Source organism: Dysidea avara, chromosome 7 (assembly GCF_963678975.1).
Source record: "Dysidea avara chromosome 7, odDysAvar1.4, whole genome shotgun sequence".
NCBI lineage: Eukaryota > Metazoa > Porifera > Demospongiae > Dictyoceratida > Dysideidae > Dysidea > Dysidea avara.
In genome coordinates, this window is record NC_089278.1 from 5,204,897 (window position 1) to 5,222,432 (window position 17,536).

Sequence of the window (17,536 nt, forward strand, 5' to 3'; positions counted from 1 at the left end):
TAAGGCGTGCACAAAATAATATTTTTATTTTTAAAAAAGTTGTGTGTGTGGTCGCGACGCACAACGATGCTGTCTGCTGTGGCCAGGCGATACCTTGTCAACCCTAGAACGCTAGGAGCAGTAGCGTTTTGTCGAAGAAGCTTGTCAATATCCCAGATACACTACCAACAGGACAAGCTACGAGTAGCTATTATCGGCCAGTCACTGTTCGGGTTGGAAGTGTACAAACACCTTCGTACATTAGGACATGAAGTAGCTGGTGTGTTTACAATCCCCGGTGAGTTGGTATTTAATGGTCTACTTTACTCCACGTGGAAACATGCTGCTAGTCTTAAGGTCAAACCACTGTGGTCAGAGTATGGTTTATAGTGTACTATATATTCGCGTATGGTAGTCTCGCTTAGCCTGTGACAACGTTTTGCTTTTGACTTTCTAGAGTGACTAAGACCAAGAGTTCATAATAATTATTGTATTATGAATTCTTGCTAAGACAAAGCGTCCTGGCCACGTGAGACTTGACACAAAAGCCTAGGCTTGGGAAGTTTTAAATGGTCTTATATCACCTACTAGATGTTGAAGGAAAGCCAGACCCATTGGGGGACCAATCACAGAAAGATGGAATACCAACGTTCAAGTTCAATCGTTGGCGTGCTAAGGGGAAAACCATTTCTGAAGTTCTCGAGCAATACCAGAGTGTTAAGGCTGACCTCAATGTGCTGCCGTTTTGTACTCAGTTTATTCCAATGGATGTCATTAATTCTCCCAAACATGGCTCAATTGTATATCATCCTTCTCTACTACCAGTGCACCGAGGAGCCTCAGCTATCAACTGGTATTAACTGTATATCTGCCTTACTGTGTTTATAATGTGCATATCCAGGACACTGATGGAGGGAGACACTAAGGCTGGTCTCAGTGTATTCTGGGCTGATGATGGGTTAGATACAGGACCAATTCTGTTGCAACGATCTTGTGATGTTGATGTTAATGACACTGTAGACTCATTGTACAATCGTTTTCTATTCCCAGATGGTATTAGGGCTATGGTGGGTATGTAGGATAATGTAAGGCATTATTGATTGTGGTAAAATTGTTAGGGAGAAGCTGTTAGCCTGGTAGCTCAGGGTAAAGCCCCTGCGACACCACAATGGGAAGGAGGTGCTACCTATGATCTTTTGTGGCAGAGCAAGGGTAAGGCAGAGGTGAGCAAGAATAGTTTATCAAACGCAGCTCATAAAATTGCATCATAAAGATCAACTGGAATCAGCCAGCCTTGGAGCTTCACAATTTTATCAGAGGAAATGACAAAGTTTGTTTTATGGGTGTCTATTTACATATGGTCGCTATGTTTGTATAAAGCTCCCAGGTGCCTGGACAACTATCGATGGCCAGAAGATCACAATGTATGGGTCAAGGTTTATTGATGATCGTAATCCTGTCGTTGGTCGAGAAGTGATGATCCCTGAGCTATCCAGACCAGCAGTAGTCAACAATGATGGCATGTACCTGTTTGGCAGTGATGAAAAGAAGATACTTGTCACTCAGCTGCAGTTTGAAGATGGTAAGATGATACAGGCATCAAAGTGGGGCTCCAATGAACCAGTGGTCAAACTGGAATTGACTGAAGAGGAACTAGTTATGCAAGAGAAGCTGAAGGTACAATAATATTATCACCACTTCAACTACCACTGAGCTATCATATGTTAGACAATCTGGGGAGCCATCTTGAACACTGGTATAATTGATGATGACACTGACTTCTTCAAAGGTGGAGGTGGTTCTATGGATGTAGTGAGGTAGTGTACATAAAGTGTGTGGTATTTTTTTGTGTTGTTCCTCATGCTTAGCATAACTGTAGTACTATAGTTGTAGTTATCATGTTACAGGTTTGAGTGTGCTTTCAATGTTGGTGTGTGGTTGCTTGTAATTTATTTGTTTGTTGTAATGATGCCTGTAATTGATGATAGACTTGTGGAAGAGGTTCGTGAAGCCTGTGAAGTGGATATGACCAATGATGATGTGTTTATGAATAGCAGGTGTGTGTGTGTGTGTGCACGCGCGCGTGTGTATGTAGTGTTGTGTTTAATGTAGTGCTTTTGTGTGTGTGCATGTGTTTTACAATTACAAGAGTTCTTTCATCTGTTCACACCAAAAGGTTTGAGGATTTTGTTCAAACAGTGGTGGCTATTAGCCGTGGTGGTGGTAGTGTACAGTTTGAATATGATGCAGTGAGTAGTAACTCATTGGTACAAGAGAACACTATTACCTGACATATCTATAGTGCACTCTGCATGCAAACAACAGAGAGTTGAAGTTCCCTAACCAGTTGTTTATCAATGGGAAATTCAAAGATGCTGCAGATGGGAATACCTACGATACCATTAATCCAACTAATGAATCTGTAAGTGACACACACGCACACACATGCATGCACACACATGCACACGTATTGTACCCACAGGTGATCTGTAAAGTAGCTAGTGGATCAGAGGTGGATGTTAATGAAGCAGTACAAGCTGCACATGATGCTTTCTATAAAGGACCCTGGGGGAAGATGAACGCTAGGGAAAGAGGAGAAATAATCTACCGGTAATGGAATAGTTATCATGACCTGATTACACCTCCATCACTGTGCAGACTAGCAGACTTGATGGACAAACACAAGGAAGAACTAGCAACCCTTGAGAGTATTGATTCAGGAGCCGTCTACACTCTGGCATTGAAGACACATGTTGGAATGTCTATTGATACTTTCCGCTACTTTGCTGGCTGGTGTGACAAGATAGAAGTTAGTTTCACATTCTATAAACTATTACTTGTCGAGCTGCTTCCTCTACAGGGCAAAGTCATTCCTATCAACAATGCAAAGCCTAACAGTAATTTGTGTATAGCTAAACGGGAACCATTAGGGTTAGCCACAAGTTGCTGTCCTCTGTCATTTAAATGTTTATCCATTAGTGTAGTTGGTCTGGTGATCCCATGGAACTATCCACTGATGATGTTAGCATGGAAGATGGGGGCTTGTCTTGCTGCAGGCAACACCATGGTGCTGAAACCAGCTAAGGTATTAATTATCTGGTCACAGTGGTGATTGACAGACACTTGTTCATCTAAACGCAACTGACCACAAACTGGTTTGTATCCAAGTGTGGGTAATTAAACATTTTGTAAACTGTTTACTTAAGTCAGCCTTCACAATTACTCCAATAATCAACCAACATGCTGCTGCCATTATGTAGCATAGTGATGTTGTTGTGTAGGTTACTCCATTGACAGCTCTGAAGTTTGCTGAGTTGACGGTTCATGCTGGGATCCCCAAGGGAGTCGTCAATATTATTCCTGGTCCAGGAGCAGTTGCTGGCCAGGTGATGTCAGAACACCCTCAGATACGTAAAATGGGCTTCACTGGGTCCACTGAAGTAGGGAAGACGATTATGAAGAGGTGAGTCAGCTACCAGCAAGATATCAGTCAGCCACTCCCACCACAGTGCTGCAGCGAGCAATGTAAAGAAGGTGTCATTGGAACTTGGGGGAAAATCACCACTGATAATTTTTGCTGATGCTGATTTAGAAAAAGCAGTGAGATTGGTAAGTTAATGTCAAGTAGTTCTCCATCACTATACTGTGTTCCCTTCCAGAGCTTGCAGGCTGTTTTCTTCAATAAGGGAGAGAACTGCATTGCAGCAGGTGATATTGTCCAGCTACTCTATGTATACCTTACCTCAATGTATACTTGTATAGGACGTCTTTTTGTCGAGAGGAGTATTTACGAACACTTCATCTTCCGTGTGGTATGTTTGCTTGTTTTGACTGTCCATTCAGTGTAGTGTGTCAGGTTGAGGAAGTGAAGAAAATGAAGATAGGTGATCCATTGGATCGCTCTGTTGCTCATGGACCACAGAACCACAAGTAATAGGATATTAAATGTCACATATACCCATGTGTTTTCATAGGGCCCACCTTGATAAGCTACTGGAGTATGTTGAGATTAGTGTGAAGGAAGGAGCAAGGCTGGTCTATGGCGGCAAGAGGGTTGACCGACCAGGTTAATGCAGATTTGGCAACTGTAGTACTACTAATCCTTTACTGTAGGATTCTTTATGGAGCCCACTGTACTAGCTGATGTAGAAGATCATACAATGGCAGCTCAAGAGGAGTCATTTGGTCCAGTTATGATCATATCACCGTTTGAGACTGGGTAAGGAGTTGTGTATTGGTCACCATATGATTACTGTGTTGTAGTGATGTTGATGGAGTTATCAGACGTGCCAATGCCACTGAGTATGGGCTAGCATCTGGCTTATTTACTAGGGATCTTAGCAAGGTGTGTATGTACCACCTCTGGTGTATCCTAATATGACAGTGTTCCTCCCTTCAACAGGCTCTCTATGTTAGTGACAGGATTGATGCTGGGACAGTATTTGTTAACACTTACAACAAGACGGATGTGGCAGCACCTTTTGGTGGCTTCAAACAATCTGGCTTTGGAAAAGATTTAGGTTAGCTAATTTTTATGTACTTAGCTGTTCATATATCACATTAGGAGAGGAAGCATTGAATGAATACTTGAAGACTAAAGTTGTGACTGTGGAGTACTGAATGACTGCATTATATTTATGTAGATTTAATTGTATCAAACAAAAAATTTCATCAAACAAAAAATTTCAACATATTATTTTGGCTATTATAGCCTAGCTCTGTTTATTATGGCCAAAGGTCTTACTACTACTAGTTACACTTCATCATCAATACCATCATAGAGTGGATTAGACTGCAGGGAACAACTATATAGACATAACAAGTTACATATAACATTACCATATAGTCTGCACCAGGTCCAGCATATAGTGGGTTATCGAAGGAGGCTGGTGAGCCGGGTGGGTCCATTGTCAGCATAATATTGTCATCATGCTGCTGTTACAGCATAAACTATGTTAGTAGTTGTGTAGCTGCATACCTGTTTGTTGGATGTCCAGCCACCTACTTTGAGGAAGCCCCGCTTCCTGTTGTAAAGATACAAGGAGAGTACAATCACGACGACCACTATGATGATCAATATTATAACAGCTAGGGTAACACCTACTGCTACTCCTGTACTGCTACCACCACCCTGTAAGTGTGACACTGTTAAACTACACAACGTGACAATATTGTATTGCACTAACCGTTGAAGCTCCAGGCTAATGGGAAGAGATGAGACAAGGTATAATACAATAGCAAAGCACAATAATATTAGCTGTACCTTAGCAGCAGGAATAGTGGGTGAAGCTGCTGATTGTGATGGTGAAGTGCTGCTACTACTGCTTACTGGACTGGAAATTGTTTGACTAGTTGATATGCTAGACTGACCAATGACCATACTAGATGTTGTCATCTTAGATGCTGGACTGGTTGTCATACTGGATGGGCTAGTTGTCATACTGGATGGGCTAGTTGTCATACTGGATGGGCTAGTTGTCATACTGGATGGGCTAGTTGTCATACTAGACTGACTGGGTGTCATAGTTGATGAACTACTTGTCATACTGGTTGTCATAGTGGACTGACTGGTTGTGGTCATACTGGATGGGCTAGTTGTCATACTGGATGAACTAGCTTTCATAGTGAACTGACTGGGTGTCATAGTTGATGAACTACTCGTAATACTGGTTGTGGTCATGCTTGTTGAACTAGTTGACATACTAGATGTTGTTGCACTAGATGTGGTACTAGGCTGACTGGTTGTCATAGTGGACTGACTTGTCGCAGTAGTAGTTACACTTGAGGAAGTTGGTGATGTAGTAACAGCAGTAGTAGTAGTAGTAGTAGTAGCAGCAGCTGTGGTGGTTGTCAAGACAAGCATGGTAGTTGTTGTCGATGTAGCGGTCATTGTAGTAGGTGTTGGAGTAACATATATTGAGACACACACAGAACCGTTTCTGTTGTATCCACTGATGCAGTCACCACAAGCCTGTCCAGTGTATGGAGCAGGGCAGGCACATCCAGTACCATCAATCCCATCATCACATTCCACAACACCATTACATACACCAGTAGTGGTTGAGGGACAAGCTACAATGACAGTACTTAACTATGTACACCCCCTTTGTTAGCATAACACTAACCCAAACAAGAACTACTGTAATAGCCACTACAACATCGTCGCTCAAATGAACTTGCAGTGCACAACTGTTGGCAGCCTGAAAAATCACCAGGCAAAACACAGGCTAGCTGAGAAGTTGAGTTAGTCACAGGAGTATACCCATCAGGACAATCAAGGTTACAAGATGCTGAACAATTCGTCTATGGGTTAGATAATACAGATTTACAGGAAATACATGCAGAAAAAACATTATATACTCACCCAAGTTGCAAGTGTAATGGCCTTGTCACAGTCACCTCCTTCTCCAGGAGGTATCAATACACGATTGATGCCATAAATTACACCAGCATCAAATGCAATCTCCCTCAACACAACACGACTATTGTCATTAATGAACAGGTCTCCCTATAGCAACTAGTGAATAGAATACATGTCATTCATATGGTTACCGAGTTGCTGCAGTTCACCCTGATTATACCACCTTGAAGAGTAACAAGATGAGTCACTTTGCTGATGTCACTTGGTGATAACTGACAGAGCTAGAGTTTACACAACCACAATCAACACACACTACACTCACCCTTGCTCCTGAGATTATGTGATATGTTACATATCTCTCGAGGAGAGCACGGTTACTAGGCATCAGTAGTCTAGCAACTAAACTTGTTGGCAGTTGACGAAAAGCAAACTCATTCGGTGCAAACAATGTGAAGGGTCTCAGAGAAGGGTTTGACAGTAAACTTACAAGGTCACTGCCAGCCAACTGCCAACGAAGATATAATAAATGCCACCAATTAAACACACATTTTACTTGAATGCTAGAGGCTAAAGTACCAAACTGATTTGTCTGCAACACATTTACAATACCACCCTATATATGGGAATCATTAGTTACACATTCATGACAAGTAACACATACAGTTCTGTTTCCAACCACAAGGTCTTCCCTGGGAGGTGACACTGACGTGTCCATGATGTGGAGGATACCGTTGTGTGCTACAAGATCAACTGTTGATAGCTCAACGTTATTCACCATCACACGAGGAGGATCCTGTAAGAAGCAGAACTAGAATAGTTATTACTAAAATAGGGAGCTCACCCCACTAGCGGACACAGTGATAATTGAGCCCATCACACTGGTCAGAGTGGTTGTACGATTCAACTGATCAGCAGATAGAATAGCACAACTGACAAAACTGTACTGGACTAGCTTTTCCAGCACATCTGGGTTAGAGTAGAGGGCAAGAGTGGCATTGTCCTGACACACAAACAAAGTCATGTAATGAAATGAAATATCTGTTGCTCACTGCAGAATTCATCAGCAACTGATAGCCTGTATCTGAGATTGCAAAGCCAGTGAAGGGGCCAACATCAGTAAGAAATCTTCCAATACGTATTCCATTGGAATTCATTTGCTATTGACTATGCTAACATGAAGTACCAGCAGTCAACCACTCACGTTCAAGTATGAGTCAAGTGTTGTCAGTGATGGATTAGTAGCAATGAGTTGTCTCAACGTTGCAGTGCAGGTGTAACCATCCCCAGCAAAATTATCATTACAGACACACTTCTTTTGTGCAGGACCAGTGGAAATACAGTAAGCATTGACTCCACATCCTCCGTTAACCATCTGCACTCACAAGACAGTTGTCACTCTCAGAGTATGACAATAACATAATAATCCTTACTTGATCACATACATTAATGGGGTCACATGATTGAATACCATCCCCATTGTATCCAGCATTACATGTACACACTCTCTATAGAGAGACACACAGTAAAACATCACTAAACTAGAGTAAGTAATCACTAACTTGTCCAGGACCAGTCATCACACATCTAGCATTAGGATCACAGCCTCCATTGGCAGCTGATATACAAGGGTCCAATGCTGTATATGTATAAGAACAATTCTACTATCCTATAGTGTTACTATAGCAGTAGCTTACGTATACAGATTAAGCCATCACCAGTGTACAACCCTGTTTGACAGATGCAAGTACGACCACCAGGGGAGGTAGGGTCTGAGACACAGGTGGCCTCAGGGGCACATCCACCATTATCAGCAGCACACACATCAATCACTAGTGAATAAATCCTGTAAAACTGCAAATGTAGCAGTGATGTGGTGTACCTACCAGTACAGTATGTTCCATTGCCAGTGTATCCTTCAGCACAAACACAAACTGGTTGGATTGTGTCACAGCTAAACATGAAATGAATGTATCAGTAAGTTGGATGTGCCACTGATGTACAGACACATTACACACTACAGTAGGACCTCCATTATCCGAACACCTGTGTACCAGTTCAATCATAAAAGTGTTCAGATAAGCGAATTTGTTCAGATAAACAAAGTCCATTCATTTATATACAGAGTTCCATTCAACTACTCTAATAGAACATACTAATAGAACATTCACCTAATGACGATATATTCTAATAGAGCAGTCAATTGTACTGTTTGGATAATCGAGGGTTTGCATAATCGAGATTTGGATAATTGAGATCCCAATACTGTATATGCACAGATGCACATAGACAGATATACACACTACATCACACACATGTACTACAACACAATGTTGATCTTACTAAGCATATTGATGACAACCTGTTCCACAAGCAGTGGAATTCACCACTGCAACATGACATTTAAAGATACGTTGTATTTAAGGAATTGAAATAGCCTTACAGGTAGTACAGTCATCTCCTTGCCAACCAGGTAGACAAGAACAGCTACCATCTCCATCCACCCCATCATCACACACTCCATTATCTGAACAGTTACAGGCTAAAGAAAATGATGCGTAAATTCTCCAACATACATCAGACAGCAATTCTCACTTTGGCCACAACTTGCTCCAAACATATTATCCACACATGTCTCACAGGCCGTGCCACCATAGTTACCAGCACATGAACACTGTCCATCACCATTGATGGTGTCATTACAACTGCCCCTCATTGAACAGATGTTTCCCTTAGACTGTGGACATGCTGTAACACAACTGTCAGTAGACAGCAGGCATATATGTTACACCTACCATCACAGTCAGGGCCATAGTAGCCATCACAACAACGTGGAGTCTAGCATACTGAACTAACAACAGTCTTAGTGTAGTAAATGAAACACTCACCACATCCACATCGTCACATACTTGACGACATCCTCTTAAGGTGATAGTGAAGAAAAGAACTCTAACTTGATATGTACAGGTCCGATCTGTTTGCTACAAGCACACACCATAACACATCATATGTTGAGGTGTTGAGTACATACCACAAAAACAGATCCTTGTGGACAACCTCGTGCAGTAACAGTCGCACAACTACCACACTCTCCCTAATAGTGAAGTAGTTGCAATTCAAAGTACATGAGTTTGTACAATAAACATACATATACTCTAGTGGTGTTTATGATGTCACACCGACTGTATATTGGCTCCAGGACACCAGCAAGTGGTAAAATAACACTACTGTTGGCTGCATGAAGGTCAGTTCCATTGAGAGGAACATCATTGACAAATACCTACAACAACATTAATATCAACACACACACACACTATTCATCTCACACATACAGTGTCATCCTCGATAGTGAAAGTTAAGGGACCAGAAAATGGCAGCAGAGGTAGTAGCTGTAGTCCACTGAAAATGCTTTCCACTGGCAGTGACCCAGGATAGACATGGAATAAAGTGACGTTCACGGTCTACAAACAACAGTGACTCTTATACTATCTACTTCTGAGCAGTAGCCCTACTCTATATAAATCAATGGAGCATGCATGGGCTACCAGTTTCACAATTTAAAAAAAATCTATTTTCACGAGTCGTTAAAAAATAAGCAGTAAATTGAAGTAGAAACCTACCACCAGATTACAGGACCATTCTTTGCTATAGGATACTAATTCCTTATGAATATCCACCTTACCAAGTTGGCAATCTCTTCATCAGTTAGTTCAGAGATTGCTGCATCAGTAGGAGCCAAGATTGTGTAAGTACCGGAGTTAAGTGTATCAGTGAGATTGAACATCTAATACCAATGATAGTCACACACAGCTCAGCCACATATCAAACTCACTTCAATCAAGGCCACCAGTCTAGTAAACTCGGTACTATTCCTCAGCACATCCACCAGAGGTGGTAAATTAGGAGGTAGATAGCTATCATCTGGAAACAGCACCTGTGTACGGTTGTGGTTAGTATATGAGGTCATTTGCACCCACACTGACTTTATCAATGATATGAAAGATACCATTCCGAGCAGGGTAATTATATTCATCAATGCCAGCATTGTTAATAAACACCTACAAAACAACACTACATCATAAGACACAAACGCTACACTACAAGTCATTCACCGTATCATTGCCAGTGCTGTTATCCACTTGATAAACAGTCACTACCAGTACATCATCATTCAGTATTGTTGGTATAGTACCAGTAAGATCACTAAGCTGATCATAAGAAAATGTAGTACTGGTAACATGATGCCTACAGAGGTATATATTCAGTGTGCAGTACACAATATGATGATGCTTACTGGATCAGCAGAGGTACATTGTGTTCTGTTGTCCATGTGTCAAGTTGCATTTGTGAAGCATTAACGATGGCTGCATTACTCGGCACAAACACTGTGTAGTTATTTCCATTGTCAACTGAGAACAGTGACTGCAAGTGACTTTGCTATAGCACATACACACAGATCAGTGATAAGTTATATCAGTGATTTAACAACCTGCAACAGCTCGTAAAACATTGAAGCTTTGGGAACATTTGAAATCTCCTATCAAAAGATAACACTGGCAGTAATACACATCCTTGAACAAGCCACAACTGGCTTACATCCAGAAGGCTCCCAATGCAGTTGTAGCCATCTCCAATGTAGCCATCATTACAAGCACAGTCATTAATACCAGGCCCGGTGGATGTACATATTGCCTGTTAAGTATAAACAAATTCTACACTCTGTAAAGTGTTGCATTGCTTACCTGTGAGTGGCAGCCACCACGATTAATAGTACAAGAGTTAATGGCAGTGCAAGATGTTCCATCTCCGCGATACCCAAAATTGCAACTGCATGAATTCTACAGGCATATACCAATATGAAGCCAATGAAGCATGCATGCACATTTGTAAATGTGTACACACACACCTCCCCTGGAGCAGTAAACAGACAGTTAGCATTAGTATCACAACCACCACGTGAAGGAAGGGCACATGGGTCGATGGGTGAACAGCTTGTGCCATCACCAGACCAGCCAGAATTGCAGATACAAGTAGCTTCACCGGGACCATCATACCTGCATACAGCCTGCAAGAGAGAGGAAAAACAGTTTTGCACCTAGGACTGTTAATTAACATCATCTACTAAAACAAATTTGTAAAAAGCATAAGGGGCATGGTTATACCTGCTCATGGCATCCTCCCCTGTCTAGATTGAGACAGAGATTGATAGGATCACAACTGATAATACCATCACCACTGTGCCCATACCGACACGTACACCTAGTTGTAAGATATCAATGACCGATTACTATACATTGTAACGTACTCTTCAGCATTGTTTACCACCTGACAGATAGCATTAACGTGACATGTATCATTTAGGAATCCACAGTGAGGTACACCGATGTCACAGTTGTCTCCAGTAAACCCAACATTACATGATCCAGTTAAACACTGGCCTGAGCCCAGGGGACCTTCATCACATATCCCATTGATACAAGTACATTCTACAACAACAACAAAGAGAGTAATTAGAATGCACATAGTATCATTACTGTAGCACACCTTGAGAACAATTCGACCCAAACATGTTAGGTCCAGCACAAACTTCACAAATGCTGCCAGTAAAGGAGTCATTACATATGCAAGTGCCATTCCCATTAATGCCATCAAAACACTACACAGAAAGTCACTCACACATGTCATGTAAATGATACTACAAACCTGTCCATTACCGCTGCAAGGACTAACATGGTTCTCTTGACAAGGAAGACAGTCAGTACCATAGAAACCATCACAACATTGAGATACCTGTGACATAAAGCCTATACCAACACACTGACTGTGGTGTGTTTTGCTTACTGTAACATTCTGGATACACCTTCTACCACAGCCGACTGAGAAGCCACTGAAGCAGAAAAACAGTCCCTGCATTGAACAAATCACTTGTGTGTTGGCATTGCAGGAGGTCAACTTACACGAGGAGTGAATCCTGTTGGACAACTGGGAATAGATAAACAACTTCCACAACTAGTCTGGTGGTACAGTTATACATGATAACACACCAACTAACAGTCATAACTAACGCTTGTGGTGGTAACATTAAAGGAAGGACAGAACCGATTGATAATGGGGTCCAGCTCCGGTGGTTTGAGGACAGCATCAATGACGTGAACAATCCCATTAAACACTCTGATATTGTTCACGATCAGATTAACACCTCCAAATGAGATAGAGCCCTAAAATGTAACACAGACTTATATTTGGGGTAAAGAATATCTCAGATACTTACGTTGGCACCAAATGCTACTGAATATCTTGTGTTTTCAGTTGTTAGCAGTGATCGCCTAGCTACAATATCAACAATGGAGACCTATAGGACATTAGTGACCATTAACACTATATCAACACATCACATACTCACCTCTCCATTCACCAAATGATTATTGACTATTGTGACTAGATCATCAGTGCCCTTGTGAATAACAGGAAAATAATACAGGTAATGTCACTACATACATACATACATACATACATACATACATACATACATACATACATACATACATACATACATACATACATACATACATACATACATACTTACATACATACATATACATACATACGTACATGAGAACTCTGGAGATATGAGATGGTTCCAGGGGGCAATGCTGCAATTGCTTCATTGGTTGGTGCCAACACAGTTACATTTTGAGAGGTATGGAAATTACCAATGAGGTTGGCTTGCTACAAGGGGCACAGTGTATGCAACACACAACAAGAACAATATGGGAGTACCTGAATTAAGTTATTGAATGAAGATAACCTTTCCCACTCTACAGTGAGTATCCATGCACTTAACTATAATGATAAGAAAAATCATAACTAAAAATTACCAAACCAAATACCGCACATCAATTGGATTGGGATTAGATACTCTGGCATCTTCGGGTACAATTGCCACCGCATCCAGTACGTTAATAAAACCATTGACAGCTACCAGGTTTGACTGCACAATGACAGGAGATCCATTGCCATCAACCACTGTATAATTACTGGCACTAATTTCAACCACATGCCCAGCCATAGTAACAAAATTTGTAACAGTGGATAGTCCTGCCACATTAATTTGTGTCGGTACGATATGAGTCAGTAGTGTGATTTCATTACTAAAGAATGGCTATAATATGATAGAATACAAACACACATATATAATGAGCACTTGATTACCATTGAGAAATTAAACGCTTCATCAGTTGGAACAAAGATAGTGAAGATGCCTCCACGATCAAGCAATCTATCAAGACCATATTCGTACACCAAAGAAACAAAAGTGTTGAGTTTATACTGTCCTGAGTCAGTCAAATTTTGTAACTCCTAAAGAATTAGAAGAATTATTACAACAGGAACACATCGTCCCAACACACCTCTAGTAGTGATCCATAACACACCATGCCATTTCCAGTGTATCCACTACGACAAGTACATCTAGTAGCAAGCAGTGGTATTATTATTGAACATCTGACAGTGTTAATCCTTACAGTGCACTCCCAGGAGATAGCAAGGTACAGTTAGCTAAATCAGAACAACCGGCTGTGCCATCTTCACATGGGTTGATGAGAGAACAGCCAACAGATGGTTGGTAGTTCTTAAAGCCTTCCATGCACTCACAACTTGACTGCAATGATCAAACAATATACTACTGAGTCAGTTCAATATGTAGTACCATTCCTGGTCCAGCAAACAAACACGTAGTGTTCTCTTCACAGCCGCCATTGTTAGTCTGGCAAGGATCAACAGCTAGTATAGATCATATAAAACACTGCAGTTGGCAAGTGCTGTACTCACATTCACAGTACACTCCATCTCCAGTAAACCCCACATTACATATACAGTCAAATTGGTTGGGACTGATATAGTAACATGTTGCATTATCATCACAAGTGTCGGTACCAAGATCACAGCGGTCAATTTCTGTGTGTACGAAAGCTCAAGAACATCCTCCATTAGTGACAAAAGTCTCACCTACACAGTCATCGCCACCATCTGGGTTTAGATGATAGTCAGCGATACAAAAACATGATATAGTGCCATTAGGATATTCTGCACAATATGAATTGTTGCCACAATCATGGTCATCACAAGCACTAGTATCTAAAATAGCAATATATATTATGTAGAAAGTCTTCTCAGTACAGTACAGTAAAGGTACTTACTTAGTTCCAAGTTGCAGTCTTCTCCAGTAAAGCCCAGTTCACAAGTGTCTGGCTGGCAATGGCCATCACCAATTATACTGTTATCACATTCACCAAACTCGCATGTACATGCTGTAAAATATTGGACACAATAAATACCACATAAATTACCTGAATAAATGACTACGGGGATGTAGCTCAGTGGTAGAGCGCTCGCCTTGCACGCGAGAGGCCAGGGGTTCGAACCCCCTTATCTCCAAGTTCTCTTTTTCTCTTTTGATACCTTTTTGCAATCACCTTTTTACCTTCGCGTTTATTCTTCTTTTTACAATCATCTTTTTATGTTCGCGTGTCTGTTTTAGCGTTTACGTATAATAAAAGCATAGTCTATCAAGTTTTCAACAGACAGTGTAAGCAAACACATGTGGCTATTATAACAAGAAAAGCACTCTACTATATAGAAGCATAGGTTAACTAGGCACATGTTAATTCTGACGTTGACTTGACATCTGTAAGTTTACTAACTCCTACAAAAACTTTAAAAAAGTACTTTTAAACAAAGGTATACTAGTACTAGCACTTAGCAGTTTCACCATTTCATCCAGTGTAAGTCAATAGGTCAAGTCTGGATTTATTTACTATGATTACCAGTATAATAGTGAACACCCTCAAACCTCAGAAGTTTAATAACGGATCAAATAAATCCCACACAGTGAAGACAACATTAACCAACAAGGACAATCTAGAACATCACTGACCATACAATGTCACTGGCCACAAAACTCTAATACAGTGAAACCTCTATAATATGACGCTTATTGGGATAAGAAAATAGTGTCGGATTAGCAAGGATGTCAAGGAGATATTACATAGAAAGTCATTTTGGGATTATATTATTGGGGTGAGCCTAAGCTGGCCCTAGTATCGTCAGTCCCACACTTGGTAGTTGAAATGGTATGTACGTCACATGTACAAAAATTTCCTGAAAGCCCCACACTTGGTAGGTGAAATGGTACATATGTCAAATGCATGGAAAGAGAGAGATCAAGAGAAGAGAACTTGACATGGCCCAAGAATTCAGCACAAAAAGAACAGGCAGCCAGCAAAATAAGTGCTTGACTTTATCAACACCAATCAACAGTTCTCTCTATTGTAGCTAGGTATTAATATTTGAGCTTGCCACAGTAGTTTTGTACACAGAATACTGATAATTAGACAAATCCCATACAAACATTATTAACAAGAGTTCACAATATAAAATCCCCATACTTTATATTATGAACTCTTGTTACGAACCATTACCATTGATCATAGCTAGCAATATAATTTTTGGTGATATTTCAACAAAGACTATTGTCTGTCATTGTCCAAGGAGTCAACATACTCCAGCCTTTTAAATTGAATGGCACCCAATTCAAGTGTCAACTAATGATCCTACAGCTAGCTACTATATGTGCATGTGTATCTAGCAAGTCTTCTAGATCAGGCTCACCCCACAATGCTTTGGCATCTGTCTAGTGTAATGTTTGTCGATAAAAAAATTTTTTTTAAGATGATTAGTAGCTATGCCTGACCAGAAACACACACACACAAATTGTTTGCCAACAGAGAACCAACAGGATATCATGTAGGTTTAAATATATTGTAGACAGCTTGTTAGAATCATGTCACATCAACATTGCATTAAACCCACAGACACTTACTTGAGTTACAGTCCAAACCATATGTTGTCTCATCTGAGCATAATTCACAGTTTGTACCATTAAAAGCATCCTGCAGAATAATGGTTAACAAGCTGACAGTGTTGATTCATAAGAAAGGACAATTAAACATTCATAATGGCAATCTAGCACAAGCTAAATGAAGAAAAATGAATGAGTGATGTGCAATATGTTCAGGTCAGTATAGGGTAGTGCATCACTTAAGATGTTTTTAAAGCATTAGAACAATAATATGGACCACTCAAATAAATTCTCCTCCACCACCGACATTTGCTCCATACCCTTTCATAATTATTCTTGTATACTGCCTCAGTACAAAACAATTTTGTAAGTATGTCAGCTCATGTGTCAGTGTGCCGGCTATCAGTTCACCTGTGTGTTATACAAGCTTAAGCATGCTTTTATATAGCTGTGCCAGGCAAATAAATTGCTAATCTTATACTGGAAATGGACCACCTGCCTGCAAGTAAATATGCTTGAGTGGAGGAAAGTAATAGGAGTGGCCTTAGCCCAGTAGGCGATGTATTGTAACATGATTGTGAGGTAACATGTGTACACTGTAGTAAGGCTTCCATTAAACCTACCTCACAGAGACATGTACCATTACCGACAATTCCACTGCTACAAACGCCATTACCACTGCACGTACCACTAGCATCTTTCAATCCAGGACAAGCTGTATAATGTTACGAGTACAGCAGAGCAGGCTGCGAGAGACATGCACACGATAACTCACGGTCACAATTAGTCCCCCAGTAACCATCACAGCATCTTTCTTGCACAACTCTAGTAGACACACATCGATGCCTGCACCCAGTAATGAATAAAAATATCCTGCAGCCACTGATTCCTTGTCCAGTGGTAGTTTGAGTGGTTCCGGCAGGACACGAGACAAACTCGTTCAGTCTGCACGCTAAACACGAAGTGTACGTTACCACGGGTTCTGTGATATCGCAGCGTCCCTCCTGCTGCTGAGTTCGTACGATAGAAGAAGAACACGAAATTAAGAGCACAAGGAACACCAAAGCGGACATCTTCGTACTATACTAGTACTCGAAATGAGACCGCACTCAAGTCACTAGTCTCGTGCCCAGACCCCACCCACTGCGTTGAATCAACGCAGTGGGTGGGGTCTGGGCACGAGACTATCAAGTCACATGCTTCTGGCACACAAAACAATTACGTCATCGCCAGAAAATATTTCTATAGGACCCCTCCCGACCCCTCCTCATTTTAATATGTTAATGATTTATCTGAGGTATAAAGAATTTAATGCTGAACTACTGAACTGTCATTGTATA

At 40.9% G+C, this 17,536-nt stretch overlaps 2 protein-coding genes and 1 non-coding gene across 4 annotated transcripts; 2 read left to right on the forward strand and 1 right to left on the reverse strand.

Annotated features, from left to right (window-relative positions):
• The first annotated feature begins 4 nt into the window (after positions 1-4).
• On the forward strand, positions 5-4,699 carry LOC136259794 (mitochondrial 10-formyltetrahydrofolate dehydrogenase-like). The gene is made up of 24 exons (XM_066053337.1): positions 5-277; positions 571-832; positions 881-1,046; positions 1,098-1,202; positions 1,253-1,309; positions 1,360-1,656; positions 1,708-1,796; positions 1,968-2,036; positions 2,156-2,228; positions 2,282-2,401; positions 2,462-2,589; positions 2,638-2,788; positions 2,840-2,910; positions 2,959-3,064; positions 3,261-3,442; positions 3,489-3,588; positions 3,639-3,687; positions 3,742-3,791; positions 3,836-3,909; positions 3,954-4,045; positions 4,093-4,198; positions 4,243-4,324; positions 4,382-4,499; positions 4,544-4,699. Exons 1-24 carry the CDS (start codon positions 67-69, stop codon positions 4,597-4,599), a joined length of 2,814 nt encoding a protein of 937 aa, XP_065909409.1. The 5' UTR covers positions 5-66; the 3' UTR covers positions 4,600-4,699.
• On the reverse strand, positions 4,609-17,326 carry LOC136259789 (stabilin-2-like). 2 transcript variants are annotated; one of them, XM_066053328.1, is made up of 57 exons: positions 16,972-17,326; positions 16,820-16,911; positions 16,218-16,287; positions 14,536-14,646; positions 14,345-14,473; positions 14,168-14,293; positions 14,046-14,119; positions 13,861-13,997; positions 13,747-13,807; positions 13,550-13,696; positions 13,233-13,499; positions 13,118-13,180; positions 12,950-13,066; positions 12,741-12,791; positions 12,609-12,689; positions 12,403-12,555; positions 12,295-12,351; positions 12,179-12,244; positions 12,041-12,127; positions 11,882-11,993; positions 11,643-11,823; positions 11,500-11,596; positions 11,244-11,402; positions 11,080-11,175; positions 10,934-11,029; positions 10,827-10,874; positions 10,632-10,774; positions 10,450-10,582; positions 10,321-10,395; positions 10,170-10,271; positions 10,020-10,121; positions 9,670-9,798; positions 9,486-9,617; positions 9,369-9,431; positions 9,226-9,318; positions 9,133-9,175; positions 8,933-9,085; positions 8,781-8,879; positions 8,681-8,726; positions 8,224-8,291; positions 8,035-8,169; positions 7,900-7,976; positions 7,771-7,845; positions 7,542-7,712; positions 7,390-7,497; positions 7,182-7,340; positions 7,002-7,133; positions 6,894-6,953; positions 6,663-6,845; positions 6,532-6,612; positions 6,344-6,487; positions 6,105-6,282; positions 5,243-6,051; positions 5,166-5,180; positions 4,958-5,110; positions 4,819-4,911; positions 4,609-4,771 (listed from the first exon to the last, which is right to left on the reverse strand). In XM_066053328.1, exons 1-57 carry the CDS (start codon positions 17,267-17,269, stop codon positions 4,733-4,735), a joined length of 6,969 nt encoding a protein of 2,322 aa, XP_065909400.1. In that variant the 5' UTR covers positions 17,270-17,326; the 3' UTR covers positions 4,609-4,732. The 2 variants fall into 2 exon arrangements, with proteins under 2 accessions (XP_065909400.1, XP_065909399.1); XM_066053327.1 differs by having other exon boundaries at positions 4,819-4,914.
• Positions 14,702-14,773, forward strand: Trnaa-ugc (transfer RNA alanine (anticodon UGC)). The gene has a single exon. It is a non-coding gene; the product is annotated as a tRNA-Ala (tRNA).
• Positions 17,327-17,536: the final 210 nt, after the last annotated feature.